This window comes from Engystomops pustulosus, chromosome 4 (assembly GCF_040894005.1).
Source record: "Engystomops pustulosus chromosome 4, aEngPut4.maternal, whole genome shotgun sequence".
In the NCBI taxonomy this organism is placed as follows: Eukaryota; Metazoa; Chordata; class Amphibia; order Anura; family Leptodactylidae; genus Engystomops; species Engystomops pustulosus.
In genome coordinates, this window is record NC_092414.1 from 194845401 (window position 1) to 194862501 (window position 17101).

At 40.7% G+C, this 17101-nt stretch overlaps 1 protein-coding gene across 1 annotated transcript; it reads left to right on the plus strand.

Annotated features, from left to right (window-relative positions):
* Positions 1–3235: 3235 nt before the first annotated feature.
* On the plus strand, positions 3236–16744 carry STAR (steroidogenic acute regulatory protein). Its single transcript, XM_072149234.1, has 7 exons — positions 3236–3565; positions 6437–6550; positions 6651–6778; positions 7524–7682; positions 11608–11792; positions 12127–12220; positions 12796–16744. The coding sequence occupies exons 1-7, from the start codon at positions 3502–3504 to the stop codon at positions 12907–12909; spliced, it is 858 nt and encodes a 285-aa protein (XP_072005335.1). The 5' UTR covers positions 3236–3501; the 3' UTR covers positions 12910–16744.
* Positions 16745–17101: the final 357 nt, after the last annotated feature.

Below are 17101 nucleotides of genomic sequence, written 5' to 3' on the forward strand. Positions count from 1 at the left end.
AGATATTAGCTGTACACAACATACTCCAGTCAAATCCAATGACCTCCTCCTTCTCTGAATGTTTCCTTGTATATGCATATTTCTGAATGTAGTGAGAATGGAGTAAAGGAGAATACTGAGACCCTCTCAGCTGCATATTTCTCTATAGCCTCACTAGGCTATATACTGACCTACGGCTATCTGCCTCCTGGGTGAAACACATTGGGGCTCATTTACTTACCCGGTCCAGTCACGATCCAGCGGCGCGTTCTCAGACGAGGATTCGGGTTCTGTCGGGATTCACTAAGGTTGTGCGCCCGATATCCACCAGGTGTCGCTGCTGCACCGAGGTCCGCCGGATTTCACCTGCTTCTTCCCAGTGCATGTGAGTAATTGATCTTCTGACACTTTTCGTTTTTTCCGAATCTGTCGGGTTGTCCGATGGCCACGCCCCCTTCACGTGAAAGCTGGCATCGAAATCCGACCGCGTGCGTCAAAATCCCGGCAGAATTCGGCGCAAAACTGAAAAATTTGTGAAACCCGACGAAAGTGCCCTTAGTAAATAAGCGCCATTATTGGTCAGAACCACAGTATGGATTTGGTTAGGCTGAGCGGTTTGGGTGGAGTGTCCCCCATGTTATACAAGCCACTGTGTACTGTCATTGAGAAGAACACGTGAACTCTCTGATTAAATACATTATTACTGATGCTTTGGAAATTGACATTAGACAGGAAAAAAAACGTGTCAGACGCAGGAGACATGAAGCTCTGAAAATTATCTAAAAATCCAAGTTCTTTCAGTTTCAATAAAAGCCACAAGGTAATAAGAAACGTGAAAATGAATCATTAAGACAATTAGAGACATAAAGCAAACAGGAAAACGTATTACACCCCACAAGAGAGTGAACAATACAATAACACAAAACCCAGGAGGATACATTGAGGCTGCAAGATGAACCACAAAGGAGACCTTCAAAAACCTCCAAGAAACTGTTCAATTGCTCTGTACTATATTATAGAAGTTTGTATATATATATATGTATGTATACACTGGAGATCAAAACTAGAGAACACACAATTTGTTTTAAATAAGATTATAGTAAAATACATTGAGCAAAATTAGAGAACACTTTTAGATACCTGCAAGTTATTGGTGCTAAACTGGCACCTGGTGCTAATTCCCTTCATCATCTGAAAACCCATTGGGGCACATTTACTTACCGGGTCCAGTTGCGATCCTGCGGCACGTTGTCCAACGTTGATTCGGGTTCTGCCGGGATTCACTAAGGTCGTGCTCCCGATGTCCACTAGGTGTCGCTGCTGCGCTGACGTCCGCCGGAGTTCACCATCTTCGTCCCGGTGTATGTGAGTGCTATTCTTGCAACACAAATTTTTTTTAAAATCCCGAATCCGAATCAGTCGGGTTGTCCGACGGCCACACGCCCCGATCTGTGTTGCATGAAAGTTAGGCCATTTTTAACCCTTAAGTGCCTGTTAAAATTTAACTTTTAATTCCTTATCTGTTAATAAAATAACGAAAAAATGTGACTCAGTACTGTGTTGTTTTAAAATTATCAGGGGTTCGAGATCAGCCTATTTATGGATATCCCTTTCTCCGGTCAAGTTCCTATAAGGCTATCTTTTTTAGTTTGTATTGTCCTCTATCGCCTTGGATAGCGTTCAGACACACAATCAGCACAATTTTAGGATTGGGGTAGGGTAGTTCACATCATACATGCATTCATTCCGCCAGTCTACCTTTTTTTCCCCCTTGCTTTTCGCTTTAGAGTCGGTTTCCCGATCCTCTATGACTCTAATCTATCTCTCTGCTGGTCTCGTGCCCTGGATTAAAACCTAACGTCGCCCCCCCGACATGTTTCGCCACCTAATGTGGCGTCTTCAGGGGTTTTGGGGCAATAGCAGTCCCGGTTGCCATCTGTGCGCCTTTTAAGAGGTTTATTTGTGACGTCACCCTGTGCGTGTGTATCGCTCCTCCAATCGTTGCCTCCTGTTGTGTACCTCCCCCTAATTCTTATTGGTACTAGTGTGTGGCTGGATTTTGGTTAAGTGCGCATGCTTTTTTTATGATTTATTTATTTATGATATACCTGGGAGGAACAATGTGGTCAGTTGTGGTGTGGGGGGTTATATATTACATACATACTACTTATAGTATGTGACCAGTTGTTATCCAGGTGACAGGTGCTTCACTGAGCTGAAGAGATTTAGGGGCAAATATAGAAGCGATAAGTCAGGAGAAGTCACCATGACAGTTGTACATGCTGTGCCTGATTATATTTGTTGTCACTGAAGCTTCTAGTGTGCACAACATTGATGTCCTATGGTTCAGGATGGTAAACTGTAATGTGTACGGTGGCATGGGGTGGCACAATATTTGGCTATATTGGGCCCAGAAATCCCTGACAGAGCTGATCCATGCAAAAGGACCTATTGACGTATGAGTAACACCCAAATATGAATTTATATTCAATTCTAGATTAAATGTTCAAGAATGGAGATAACAAGCTGTTTGGTGGATGTCAACCATGGTAAGATAACCATGTGCTCCGCTCTTCCATTTACTTTCTATGGGGTTGCTGAAAATAGCCAAGGACAGCTCTTGCCTATTTTTGTACCATAGAGAATGAAAAGAGCAGCAGAATGCATAAGAGACCTGTGTCCCGACCAGTAGGATAGGAAATATTGGACCAGACCCTTCAAGGGTTTTTGTATTTTGCCAAGAGAAGGTTCTTAGTGCCTACAGATCTTGCAACATACTTAACCCAATAAAATGAGACCTCCACAAAAGATCCTTTCCATTAATCCGGACCAACTTAAACTTCTAGGTGGCCCAGATCATGTTCTTAGCGCCCACAGTGTTTTTGTTACCAAAGGGTTCAATATCTACTGCTAGAAAGTCCTCCCAAAGGGCTACCAGATTTCAACAGGCTAAAAACGATGAGCCAAAATCGATAGATTAGTGGTTTTTCAAAATGTTTTGCTATCTTCCCTGAAAAGATCTGAAAAGATCACTACGCTACAGGAAAACTTTTTGGGTGGTCATCTGAGGGGGGTTTCTTGACGAACAAGCACATGGGGTTAATGGCCCAGCGGTAATTTCTTCATCCTTGCCTTGATGTGTGGTATCAGGGCTTAATCATCGCTGACATACTTGTCAGCTCTCGTCCTTGCTCCTGCTGGCCTCCAGTAAATGATCTTCTTCTTATCTGAGTCATTACAGCACCGCATCCTTCAGACGAGAGGATTTAAACAGAGTTCTGGATTATGCCCAGCAATACGTATCTAATATACCCCAAGCTAACATATCCAGTCCACCTAACTTATCACTGGTAACACAGAGAACCTGACCACCAATAACCTACGTACAGAGTTGGACTTTGGAAATCTTGACCATCAACGGACCATATCAAGCTCGGAAGACCTCATCTGCTTCATATCTTAAGGAATACAGAATCACTGCACCTATATTGACCTGCAAGTAACCAAATTGTTATCTCAGCCATGTTACCTGCCACGTTCAAACTCTGCGCGGGGATTTCCTACAGACATCTTCGTAACATGACAGGTGAGCTATCATGGGAATCTACAAGATGGCATTGTTGGGTTTTATAGATGGTTTTAAGAGGTTCTCTTCATGTACGTTAATTGTGGTGAATAATATTGCTTTGTACATGGATTTTTGGTGGTGCCAACTATAGTGTCTTTGCTGGTTTATGGTGTTGTTTGTGGTTAGTTAGTTCTGTGAGGTAGGTTTAGAGGTCACCCTTGATAAATAGGTCTAGATCTCAGCCTTAGATTCCCATTGAAAGTAGACTCGTTGACAATGGACTCGTGAAACTTCTTCTAGAAAAACACTCAAAATTTGATTATCTTCTAAAGGTTGGTCCTCTCATAAACAGATCAAATGGATATATATGAAAATCTGGTCTTGATAAAGTGTTGGTCTTCTGAAAAGCTTTGATTGCTCATGTGATCATCCTCATTATATAATAGTTTTACAAATTCTACTGTTCCTGTCTCAATATTGAAGGACCTTAGGATGAACATAAACAATTATATTTTTTATGAAGTTCCAGAGCCCAACAAAATTGACTATGCGCCGTTTATACGAGGGACACCATATAAACCCAGTCACGTCGTATTATGAAACTGCTACTCTGTATACTGAATGTATGTTTCTTAAAACACTTACTTACTTTGTAAGGTCAAGAGTCAGGTGTCCACTTGTATCCTCCTTTCTGCAAAGTTTTATTATTTTTTAATATTTTTTTTACTTTTCTCTCAGTTCACACTCTTAATTTTGATGACTCCCTATATCAGCCGACCCCCCCCCCCCCCCCAGGGCATTACTTAAAGGAAACCTACCACTTGGGATAGGGCTTATAAGCTGGACATGCCGTGCACCAGCTCAGGGTGAGCTGGTGCCGGCGCTTATCTCCGTTATGTTTTTAAACAGTTTTAAAGTGTTTTAACAGTTTATTAATGTTTATATCCTTACTGGCTTTCCCGCACCGGGGTCCGCGCTACCACTTCCTATTCAGATGCACGCACGGTCGCACGCATGGTGCACCGAGCAAAAAAACAAAACAAAAAGCAGTCGTTGGATACAGCTCAATCACCTTGATTCAGCAAATTATACCTAAGGATCACTGTGGAACATACTCATTCACACAATGTATGCCCGCCGAAACCTAGTACGGCGGGCATACATCGGCGCCGGGGAGAGGAGCAGGGAATGAGCGCTGCTGGCACAACATGTCCTATCTTTCTACTGGCTATGGAACAGTTTGGCGCCTAGAGGCCATAGAAGTGTATGGGGGACGTATATACGCTGTATATATGTCGGCCGTATATAAATCCGCCATATGTTCGTGTGAATGTAGCTTAACTCCCAGATATTTCATATGGAAAAACTATTTGTTTCTTTGTTCAATTACTCCAGCAGAGATGGTCGTATCCAAGGACAACAATATAATTTCTAAGGGATATCTTGACATTTATATGAAATTAAATGCACACAGGTACATTTTTAATAACATGCCATTGAATTAATGTTTATACATGGCAGAGGAATCCAATTTAATGTCAATGTCCAGATGAGGATATCTCTCTAAGGGAGTGTAGAGGATATGGTCATAACCAGGTGCAGGAGCCATATGGCACTTTAAAGTAAATTTGTCACCAGGTATGTCAATATTAGCTGGTGACAGGTTTTTTATAGCCTATGCAGTGCTGATTTTAAAAATGCATTCTGAATCATTTCAGTAGTTTATAAAACTTTATTTCACATTACTTGCCATCTCCCTGCCAGCAGTGTGTCGTGAGTCCCGGGGGAGGGGGGAAGCAGCTGCAGCCTGTGTCTGTCTGAGTCTCAATCTCCTTGTGCATTCTACCTCTACTCCCCCTCTCGCTCCTGCCTGCTCAATGCACATGACAGGAAGTAGGAAGGGAGCTGGAGTGTGGAGAGGAGACAGGCTGCTGCAGATGCACCTTCCCCTGGGACTCGACACACATTTGGTGCCAGGTAATGTGAAATAAAGTTTTATAAAGTACTGAAATGATTCAGAATACTGACAGTGGCATTTTTAAAATCAGCATCGCATAGGTATAGGAACCTGACACTAGCTAAAAATGACTTTCCTGGCGACAGGTTCGCTTTGAGATGCAGAATCTTACATGAAAAAAATGTATTGGTTTTCTACTAGATCCCCAGCTGAAAACATCTTAGTGCTCATTACAACTAGTTTCCGATGAAAAACAGATAATTTTTTTTGTTTTTTTGCAGTATGCCTATGAAACCTTCAGAATTTGCTGAAAAATAGTACAAAAAAGTCCAAGTTTTTTTAAATTTGCATCTTTATATGGTACATATAGCTTATTGATACCTCATTATTACATATAATATGTATGCATTGCAGGCTATAATATCAGCATGACAGGGGTAACCTGTAAGGCTGTTCATCTAGCCGAACAAGTGGACCAAGATGACCTCGATGGCACTGCAGAGAGGGGTACAAACCCTATATTGACAACAGCATCTAGGGTGTTAAACAGCTAATTTGTGTTATCCCTGATCACAATTTGGATTTGGCTGTCAAGTTATATAGGATATCGCTAAAATTCCATGAAGCCATATATGGCTCTAAATGTAGGGCATTCAGTGTTAAGGAGTCAAGGCTTTATTCACATTGTGCAGTTGTATGCTGTGGTGTCTATTGGTGTACCCCCTATAGAAGCAGACCATGCTACTCCTAGAAAGACTCTTACTAGAAGTGGCAAAACACTTATAAGCTTTCATTGTGGCTTCCAAAAGAATTTTGCGTCCACCAGTTGGTATAGGCCTCCATCCTCTTCATGTCTTAGTTCCATTGTGCTGATCCACTTCTTAGTGATCATATTGCTTACATTCAATAACGAATATCTACTTATTTTACAGGTCTCAGGAGAACGGCTGCAGTAGCTCTTTCACATGAACTGGAAAAGTTGGCTTTAGTTGGGCCGGGACCCAGCCGATGGATAAATCAAGTTAGAAGAAGGAGCTCTCTACTGAGTAAGTCACCACTTTGATGCCATGGCAAATGTCCTACCCCAATCCAATGGGCAAATTCAAGAATGATAAATGTTTCTCATTCACAAATCTTCGACCTTAGGTTCCAGGCTTGATGAGAAACCCTACAATGAAGTTGAGCTGTCTTATATCAAGCAGGGAGAAGAAGCCCTGAAGAAGTCAATGAGTATCTTGGAAGAACAAGATGGATGGAAAGTTGAAATTGTGGCGGTAAGATCTTCTTATACCCTTTGGATTTTTTAGAGGTCTTGTCCTACAAGTGAATTTTACATTTATAATCTATACTAAATATTTTGGACACGTGGAACATCGATCCTAACATTGTTTGGTTTTTGTAGAACATAGGTCCTCATGTGGTCCCCTTTTTTGTGGGACATAAAGCCTCATCTGGTCCCCTTATTCTGTTACTTATAGAAGCCAACCAAAGCCTGGTGCACTTTTTTCTCTTTCAAGCTTTATACACAATTTAGACAAGGTAGATACATTTCATGCAAGGTTCCGTCAGGTCCACATGGGCTATCTTGAGAATAAACAAGAAAAACCTTTGTGTGCTTAAAATCTGAGTGGACCTGTGAACTCCAATTTATGTTTTATGCTTTGTCACTGTGACTCTATATCACAAGGGCCCTAATAGATTTGGAACCAGTAAAGGCTTAACACATTGCTAAGACTATGGTTGGACCACCAATGGTTGTAAAGACATATTAGCTATCATTCAGAGCATGTGCCCTGAGTTCTGGTTGATGGGAAAGGTTGATCCAACAAACCACTTTTTATGTATTTAGATGGTGAAGTAAGAAACTTTGTCCCAACTTTGGCACGATCCCCCAACTAATCTCTGTTGGGTCATTTTTCGGAGGATTCTCAAATATAATCAAGTTTTAAGGTATCAATATAGTGTCACACTGAAGAAGTAAATTCTAAAATGACTTTTTTTATTTTTATCACTTTAAAGGCAAATGGAGATAAAGTTCTCAGTAAAGTCCTCCCAGATATCGGAAAGGTCTTCAAGCTGGAAGCAGTAGTAGAGAGGCCGCTGGATAGTGTCTATGGAGAACTGGTGGACAATATGGAGAAGATGGGGGAGTGGAACCCCAATGTCAAAGAAATTAAGGTAGGAAAATTCCTCTATTACTGTGTATTGAGGACTTTTTTACTATTGTCTATAGCTGAGTTTCATCGGGCCACCATTGGTGTACACCATATAGACTCAGCACTCATTTTTGTTGGCTTGCTTCTTTAGTGGAACAGACCACTAGAAATAATGAACCTTGCTTTAGGCTGGGAATAGGTTCTAGGATGTGACCCCAGTTCTTCCTACTAAAGGAGACCATTAAGACCAGGACCACCATTACGGACAGGGCCCATACTGGTATCCACCCTAATTTTTTATCATTGTTTTAAAGGTCCCTCTTGTTTACAGTGACACAGCCACAGCAATAAGGCTCATTTAAAGTTGGTGGAATTGGGGGTTATTGCCCATTCTTTCTCCTTTCTACCTCCTTCAGATGTCCCTGCAGAAGCCCAAGCTCCTTGGTTGTATGTACAGGCGGTCCCCTACTTAAGAACACTCGACTTACATACGACCCCTAGTTACAAACGGACCACTGGATATTGGTAATTTACTGTGCTTTAGTCCTAGGCTACATTGATCAGTTATAACAGTTATCACAGGTGTCTCTAATGAAGCTTTAGTGTTAATCCTGATTCTTATGACAACCCAACATTTTTAAAATCCAATTGTCACAGAGACCAAAACAGTTCTGGCTGGGATTACAATGATAAAATATACAGTTCCGACTTACATACAAATTCAACTTAAGAACAAACCTACAGACCCTATCTTGTATGTAACCCGGGGACTGCCTGTACTTGAAAAAATACTTATTTCAGCCACTTCTCGCAACTTGGCAGCTGAAGTGTGGGCTAAGACATTCACAACAAGTTAGACTTACAGACGACCCCTAGTAACAGACAGACCTCTCTGACCGCAGAAGGCTTTACTTTAGTCCCAGGCTGCAATAATCAGCTGTAAGGTGTCTGTAATGAAGTTTTATTGATAATTCTTGTTCCCAGGACAGCACAAAATGTTAAAAATCTAATATTCCTGGGACAAAAAAATTTTGTCCAGAGCTACAGTTATAAAAATATACCTGATATGACTTAAGAAATTCAACTTAAGGACAAACCTATCCTGCACATAACCCAGGAATGCTTGTAATATGATGACTAGGCAAAGCCATGACCTGAGGAGCTAAGGAAGTTGTAGCTGGGCCTGCTACATCTCAGGAGTACATCGGTTGTACTTGTAATTGTTGTAATCCATATGCAAGTGAATATGTACAGTACCCAGTAGTGGATTATAATATATGCAATTTTGGAGGTAGCCTGGGGCCCAAGTCTTCTAGGGGGCCCAGGGCCACCCAAACCACCCACCAAATGTTATACTGAGAAGGTCCTCATACATCTGTTCCTGCTTTCAATGTAGGAAGTGATTCCAAGGGCCCATGGCAGTCTTAATCTGCCCCTGACAGTACCAAACCCAACCCATGTGCTACTTCTAGAAATAATAGACCCTTTTTTACTACCTCCCATGAAAATTCAGTTATATAATTATTAGTTAAAACTATAAGACATGGAAGTAGATTGTAAATTGTATCCATCCCAAAAAGTCTACATGGACTTTTTAAGGGAAATCAACCACTAGGATGAAGGATTTTAAATCAAGTACATTTACATAAAGGTGTGTGCCCCCCCCCCCCCCTGGCAGGATCTGCTCTTCTGTTAGCTCCCTGTGCCGTTGTATTTACAAAAAAGGCTTTTTAAATTATGCAAATAAGCCTGAGGGGCTCTGGGTTCTGACATCTGTTGATAATACACAGCTCCGATCGGGTTTACTACCCTCCTCCTTGCACCCCTTCCCACATCACCGGCTCTTTGGTTGTGTAGAGGATTGAGGAGGGGACAGTAAGCCTGCTCGGAGGTGTTCATCATTACCAGATGACGGAGCCTGGAGCCCCTAGGGCTTTTTATTTAAAACAAGGGCACAAGGTGCTAACAGAAGATAAGATCCTGCCAGAAGAGCACACACCTGCTTCTGCTTGGTGGTAGATTTCCTATGCAAATGAAGCCTTACAGAGTGTTACCACCTCCCCATCTATTTAAATTAGTGTTGCTGGTTATTATCAAGGAGAGGTCCGCTATCATGCATTTCCTTGGTCCGTTATCACACTGGCCTTGTGTCTGCCCTGTGCTCAGTGAAAACACATTCCTGCTGTCTGCTATCTCTCCCCTTCCACTTGTATGGGTGCAGCGCTTCATTGCTGAATTTTGTTGGTGTCCTATATAACTAACCATGTAAGAGTATTCAGCCAGCCGTGTTTGTATCAAGATTTTACATTTTTTTTGCTGTTTATTAATATCTGTACCCCAAAAAATTAAAGGGGTTGAAAGGCTTAAAGGGGTTTTCTCACCAAACAAGTTATACATAGGATAGATTGCTAAACAATGGAGTCATGAGATCACGAGAACAGGGGTCTGATCGGGTACTATGTACTCCAGTCGGACCCCTCGGTCGCTCCCTGAGATGTCCGGAGCACCTGGTCATGCATGTTTGGACTTCTTCGTTCATCTCTATGGCGTCTACGGAAATTGCCGAGGGATAGGGCCTAACTTGTTTCAGGGAAAAACCCATTCAAAGAGAACCTGTCACCAGGAATGTAATTTTTAGCTGCTGACAGGTTACAATAGCCTATGCAATGCCTATTTTAAAAATGTCTTTGGCAGCATTCTGAAATGAAGCTTATATATAGTACTAAAATGATTTTAGAATGCTGACAAATGTATTTTAAAATTAGCTCGGCATAGGTTAGTGATGGTGCCCAAACTACAACTAAAACTCACCTATCTATTACTAAGTGCTAACCCCTTCTTGGGAGTTGTTGGGAGGCTCTGGCTAGGAAAGAAGGGCCTTCCTGTTAGGGCTGTGCATTCAGGAAGCCCCCCCCCCCCTCCATAATAACCCCTATGAATTGTTTAAGGGGCGTTTGGATGTCCTACAACCAGTCATAGGGGAATTGTTATGATGGAGGGGAGTTAATTCTAATAAGGATCACCCACGTACCATGTTCAACTTTGCTTAAGGTTACCAACCCCATTAAATGGTCACTAAATCAGAATATTGCCATCTATCTTTTCAGAGGACAGTCCTTCTTCCTTCTCCACTTTGTCTCTCATTATTCTCCTTTCTTTCCTTCTAATCGTGTTTTCAGTCCCCATACACATGACCGTGTGCTGTTTGCAAGACACAATTTGTGTGGCTAGCTCATGGCCCCCAAATACTGTTGTGTGCATGAGGCCTCACTCTGAAATTTCTTTAATACCATCGTGCTATCAAGACAGACATACACTCGCAGAGAGATATCAGAATATGTGTGATGGGATGTGATAATGGCTATGCCCCCCATAAGGGAGGATACATCAAGAGGCAGAGGCCTCTTGATGTACCCATTGGATGGCCGCGCCGTTGGGAAAAGGGTGGTTCTGGCATAGTTTTGTGTAAAAACCTGCAAACGAGTGTGGTTGAAATGCGAGGGGCAGGAAGTAAGAGTTCTCCTTACAGAGACTTTGCCAATTAAGTCTGCCTTGCAGGCGTGTTGAGACTTACAGCCATTTATGCTCTACTAGGACATTTTCAGAAATATGCACATACACTTTTTAAGAATGGGACAAGGAAAACAATGTCTCTTTTTGCTACCTTGTAAGGCAGCCCCCTTGAGAGCATGATGCTCAAGAAGCCTATTCACATGATGTGGGATTAAAGCCAAAACAGTATATCTAATTCAGAAGGAACAGATTCCCTACTGTAGATAGTGTTGTTTAAACATGGTTGGATCTCTTCATTGCAACGTAGGAAAAGCTTAAACAGGCATAGCCCTTAGAAAGCAAAGCCTGCTGAATGGGCTGATCTAAACAATTATACTCATTCTATAGAGGAGAAAATGCTCGATATCTACATAAAATTTCTCTCTTTAATGCAGATTCTAGAGAAGATTGGAAAGGACACAGTGATAACACATGAAAAAGCGGCAGAAACCCCCGGTAACATTGTAGGACCTCGGGATTTTGTGAGTGTACGATGTAGCAAGCGGAGGGGATCCACCTGTATTTTGGCCGGAATGTCAACACGTTATAATGCAATGCCGGAACAGAAAGGATACGTAAGGTATTGTACTATAGACCTGCTGCAGCGGGAGGGGGATTGGTAACAGAGATAGCAACTAAAAGCTGTGCCATACTTAATGCCATGTGAAAGGGGTCTATACCTGAGTGTCTTTATATGTACTTTATTGTAATAGCAGATTCAAAATGGCTGACTTCAGAGCTCCTTATGCCATAGCATGTAGTAGACTGTGGAGTTATATATAATTATGCAAAAGCGCCAGTTTTATCATTATGATGAATAAACATGGGAACATTATAGGGGTAATCCTCACCTACTACACACCTACATATACAGTTACAGGAATATAAAGTACTTGTGCATGTTCTTCTTTCAGGGCAGAGAACGGCCCAACATGTATGGTTCTGCACCCGGTGCTTGAAGACCCCTCAAAAACCAAATTAACCTGGCTTCTCAGCATTGACCTAAAGGTATGTATTTGTGTAGATAATGTAAGAAACGTTCATTCTTGTGCTGGGTCTGATATCAAGAACCTGAGTTTACACTGTCACGACCCTTAGGAATTAGGATATTAGCTTTTCCAATAAATGATTCACTAAAAAGGATTTTCCTGGACTCAAATATTGTGTGGTTGAACCTTCAATGGTGGAGGTTCAACACCCAGAACCGTCATTGATCGGCTGTATTATATGGCAGTGGTTCTTCAACTGGTATACAATGTCATTTTCATCAGTCCCACGACTGAGCAGTCCCATTTAAGTAAATAATCAGGCTGTAATGCCAAACACAGCCACTATACAATGTATGGTGCTGTGCTTGGTAAACAGTGATAAAGTTGCATTGTTTGACAAATGCTAAAATATCTTTAAATAACTGATCTGTAGAACCGATCACCTGATTCCTTGGTCAACACTTCAAGAAATACTACCTAGCAAACATTCCTGCCTAGCAATCATCACTTGAGGAAAAAGCAGCAGCATGCCGTAGTAGTCAGAAGACTTTCCAGTTTCATTTCCTAATCGACTTTCTCCTATCTTCTTCCCAGGGATGGCTGCCAAAATCTATCATCAACCAGGTTTTGTCCCAGACGCAAGTGGATTTTGCCAAACATCTACGCAACAGAGTGACCATGTCCTCTGGCAGCCTGTCACTCTGCTAATGCTTCACCATTATTCCTCCTGATCGCTGACATTGTGGCCAATGTATGAAGTATTATACGCCACCATGGTATTTTGAGTGTAATGATAGATACATATCAGGCCTTAAGACCTCAACCTCCACCGTGTTTGAAGGACAGATCTGTTATCTTTAGACAGAAGTCCTGAGCGTTTTGAAGAACATCTAAACCTCTGTTGGTCAGAGACTTGTGTAACTTCAAGTACCAAAAATTGTGATTCTTCAATGCAGAACCATTTTAGGAGGGTACAGAAGTTTCTGACCTCTGCTAAATTGTCCCTTTATCATGAGTTGTCTCCTTTATCAGAGGGAGACCCCATCACAGGGATCACCATCATTGTTACCTTCTAATCAATCCTTATGACATGACAGTATATAGCTTAATGTAGAATCTCTCTTAAAAGAGATCCTGTCCCTCAAAAAAACTATGGAGGAAGCCATTTTGTGGGAAACATTTTTATGAAGATAAGTCACACTTCTTAACATGAGATATATGATAGAACTCTTACATCTTGTGAGCAAAGGACACATCTGGTACCATTCATCTCCAGAAGAACAATAGCTTAAGTTGAACCTTGTTTTCTCATGTCTCCCATACATACTAAATTGTGGATAGATCCTAATGAATCAATTTGGATCTATTGATAATATCTGACCAAAAAAGTTCAGAAATAAACAGCTAGTGACTTTATTCTAAAAACAGTGTCACCCCTGGCCTGTCTGTGGAGCTTAGCTCTTTTGAATGCACTAGGCTTTAATACCCCACATAACCTACAGACAAGCGTTGCCCTGTATTTGACAGGAAAAAGTCACGTTGTTAATCTTGGACAATCCTAATAATTTGATGGACTAATTAATAGTCACAAAATACTGGTCATACTTTTCATACAAAATGGCTGCCTTTTAGGAGTCCTCTGTAATGTTTTCTTCTATATTGACAACATTTTTCTTCAGCTATAAAGGTTAGAAGTTATCTACACTGGGTACAGAACGTCCACTAAATGGAAAGGGTTCTTGCGGCCATTTTGTCATGTTCTTATGTAATATAAACAGTGGAGGCAGCCATTTTGAAAATGCACTACACTGAATGTACCTGATATCTATACGACAAGTTTTAGTAATGACAGTGCAGGTCCTGTTCTATAAAGAACTCTGATACCCTGGAAAGGACCCTACACCTATATAAGAACAAGCTTTCACTGCTGTTTTAATGTGGTTATAATTATTATGAATGTAAAATTTTAATGTATATTTTTTACAATTTGTTTTTAGTACCCTATATTTCAGTGGTATATGAAGGGCTTGAAGTTTCATAATGGAAAATGTATAGCTGCTGATTCTGCCTTTTCAAAAACCATTCATCCAGTGCAAAAAAATATATACGTAATATAGGTTTACGCCTTTTGATTTATACAGTTCCCTCGCCTTGTTTGGTCTTCAACATGTTTCACTCTATAGCACAGAAGGGAAGCATTACCCTTTATTTGCTAAAATGAGGAGAACTTTCTTAACTTCCTACTAACCAATAGGAGCGAAGATGTGATCAGCAGGAGCTGGCTCCACCCCCTAGGAGCCAGATGTTTTACCTCAATGTTATATTCACCTTTGTCATAAACCATCCTGTATTCTTATTATTAAAGATGGGTGACAAGCAATATGGCTTCTAGATCAGTTCCTATTAAGTGAATCATTCAAAATAATACAAATATCATTGCATAACTACAGGGGAAACCACTTGTTACCCTATGAGCCATGTGAAGTTCCACATAAAAATATGTGTTATGTCGAATATGAAGTGTTTTATTGTGATTGCTTGTCTAGTGGTGGTTTACACAGAAAAATCCCTTTTAGATATTTGTACAATAGTTTGGTAGAATTGTATTGTAACTTTGGGTATTTTATGTTGTATTCTCCAATTGTGCTTTTTAATTTGTTTTCTACAACCATTAAATAATATGAGATGTAAAGGGTGTACTTCAGACACTACGGTCATTAATGTAATAGAGAACCATATCTCAGTTTCAAGAAACAAAGATGGTCATCATTTTGTATTCCGGACCAATATTTCTAGAGAAGTATTCTAGCAACCTTTGATATCCCTAACACAAAGACATTTACCTCACAATAAGTAAAAAAAAAAAAAATTATTTAAGTCTGCCGAAAGCTTTTGTAACTTTTCTGCTTATTACAGGGGCCTGGTTTATAAAAAGTGTCTTTGCCCTAACCAACCAATCACCATCCAGCTTTCATTTCCTAACTTGCTCTGGAATATAGAAAGCTGTGCTCTGATTGGTTATTATGTGAAGCAAAGCCAATTTTGAGGTGTGTATATGTAAAGCTATTTAGCAGTGCAGTACAATTGTCACTGCTGCCAGTAATCAGTGTAATGTCAAGAGTTTTTATTTTATAGATTTGTCCCCTGTTAAAATCTAAAGTTAAAACTTTGATAATGTTGCCTATAGCAATTGGTTGATCTGGGCAACAAAGACAAATTTTGAAGGCTGTAGTCCATATTTGGACCTTTACAGGCCCATTTCTCTTCATACCAAACACTTGCGCACTGCCCTTCAGTTTATGTAGGGCATATATATATATAGAGATACTCTATCCTAGACGCTTCAAGAGAAGACTAACTCCCTGTATATATCAAAAGGTGGAGCATAACATAAATGTATGCAGAAGCCCCATATGTAGGGCTCATGCACCTCGATGGCACCACTATTACATTACAGCTATAAAAGTACTATGCAAATGAGCCTAAACCTTAATTTTGAGTCCTTATAACCCTTCAGATCAAATTTTGAGGTAAAAGCAAGATTTTTTTTGAAGAAAAACTTAGATTCCTACAAAAATTTAAACCAATTCACAAAATTTCCAGTCACGAATACATCCATGTGACAGAGCATTGCATAGGCCTCAGCTAAACCACAGCTGACTTAGGCCCGATCGACAGTTGCGAGTGTGATGCGATGAACACGCGTCACACTCGCAGTGCATGCTGCCGAATGCTGCAAACCGGAACTGAACTCAGAATGTCAGTTCAGGCCCGATTTGCAGCATTCGGGCCGGGAGATCCCAGCAGCACAGGCTGCGAGTATGATGGGAGTTCATCGTATCACACTCACAAGTGTGGAACGGGCCTAAGTCTATGAGAAGTTGAAAGTTTACAACTGGAGTATAATTACGGATCTACAATAGACAGACAAAAGTGCGTATTCGCCGACGACCCCTCAATCCCCATATAACTCTATTAGAACAGGTGGCTCTTGTAGAGGATGCTGTCCCGCCAAATATTAGGCAAAAACTGTGCACACTGTTTTTCTCCCTCATTTTATTTTTATATATTTGTTATTTATTGCTACCCATTAATATTATATTTTATTTAATATTTATGAAGCAGTATTTATATATTTAATTTTACCGTTGAGCTTTCATTTGTTTATTAACCAAGCGGAACTTCGATAAAATGCAATGTTATAATAAAGTACCTAGAAGAATGAAACCCAAAATTTGGACCAAGCAAGGACTCCATTTTTTAAATTCAAACCAATACCAAAATGACTGCCTATACAATATTTATTTAATAAATGAAAGGATTATGCAGAGTCAGCAGCTATAACATAATACATGTCTGATTTGTCCGGATATTGAGACCATAGTAATAATGTTCTGCACTGTACCCAGACTTGGCTAAAAATGGCTGATATAAGATTCTGTACAACCATTGTTCTAAAATAAAAGTGCATAAACGTATCCACCTGCTTCTTATGTCGTGTGTTCACATAAATAAGAAAGTTTCCAAAATATATTCACCAATATGAGGGATCTACTCATCAATCACCTCACAAAACAGTGTAAAAAAATAAAAAAAATTGTCGGGACCTGCAGATTACCTCCAATGACAGGATAACGTCCCCATATGGATGGACATAAGCGGATCCATAATTCAATGAAGGAAGTCAAAATATGTCCATCACATATTACAATTGATGGAACTCACGGTGGGGCAGCACGGTGTGTTAGTGGTTAGCATTACAGTCTTGCAGCGCTGGGGATCGGGGGTTCAGGGTTCCAGGGTCAACATCTGCAGAGTTTGTATGTTCTCTCCATGTTTGCGTGGGTGTCCTCCGGTTTCCTCCCACACTCCAAAACATACTGGTAGGTTGATTAGATTG

Excerpts from the sequence above, each read along its gene's own strand:
- STAR (XM_072149234.1), top strand. The coding sequence starts at position 3,502 with ATGTTACCTGCCACGTTCAAACTCTGCGCGGGGATTTCCTACAGACAT. Across the intron at positions 3,566-6,436 it reads ACATCTTCGTAACATGACAG|GTCTCAGGAGAACGGCTGCA; the intron begins GTGAGCTATCAT and ends CTTATTTTACAG. Across the intron at positions 11,793-12,126 it reads GAACAGAAAGGATACGTAAG|GGCAGAGAACGGCCCAACAT; the intron begins GTATTGTACTAT and ends TTCTTCTTTCAG.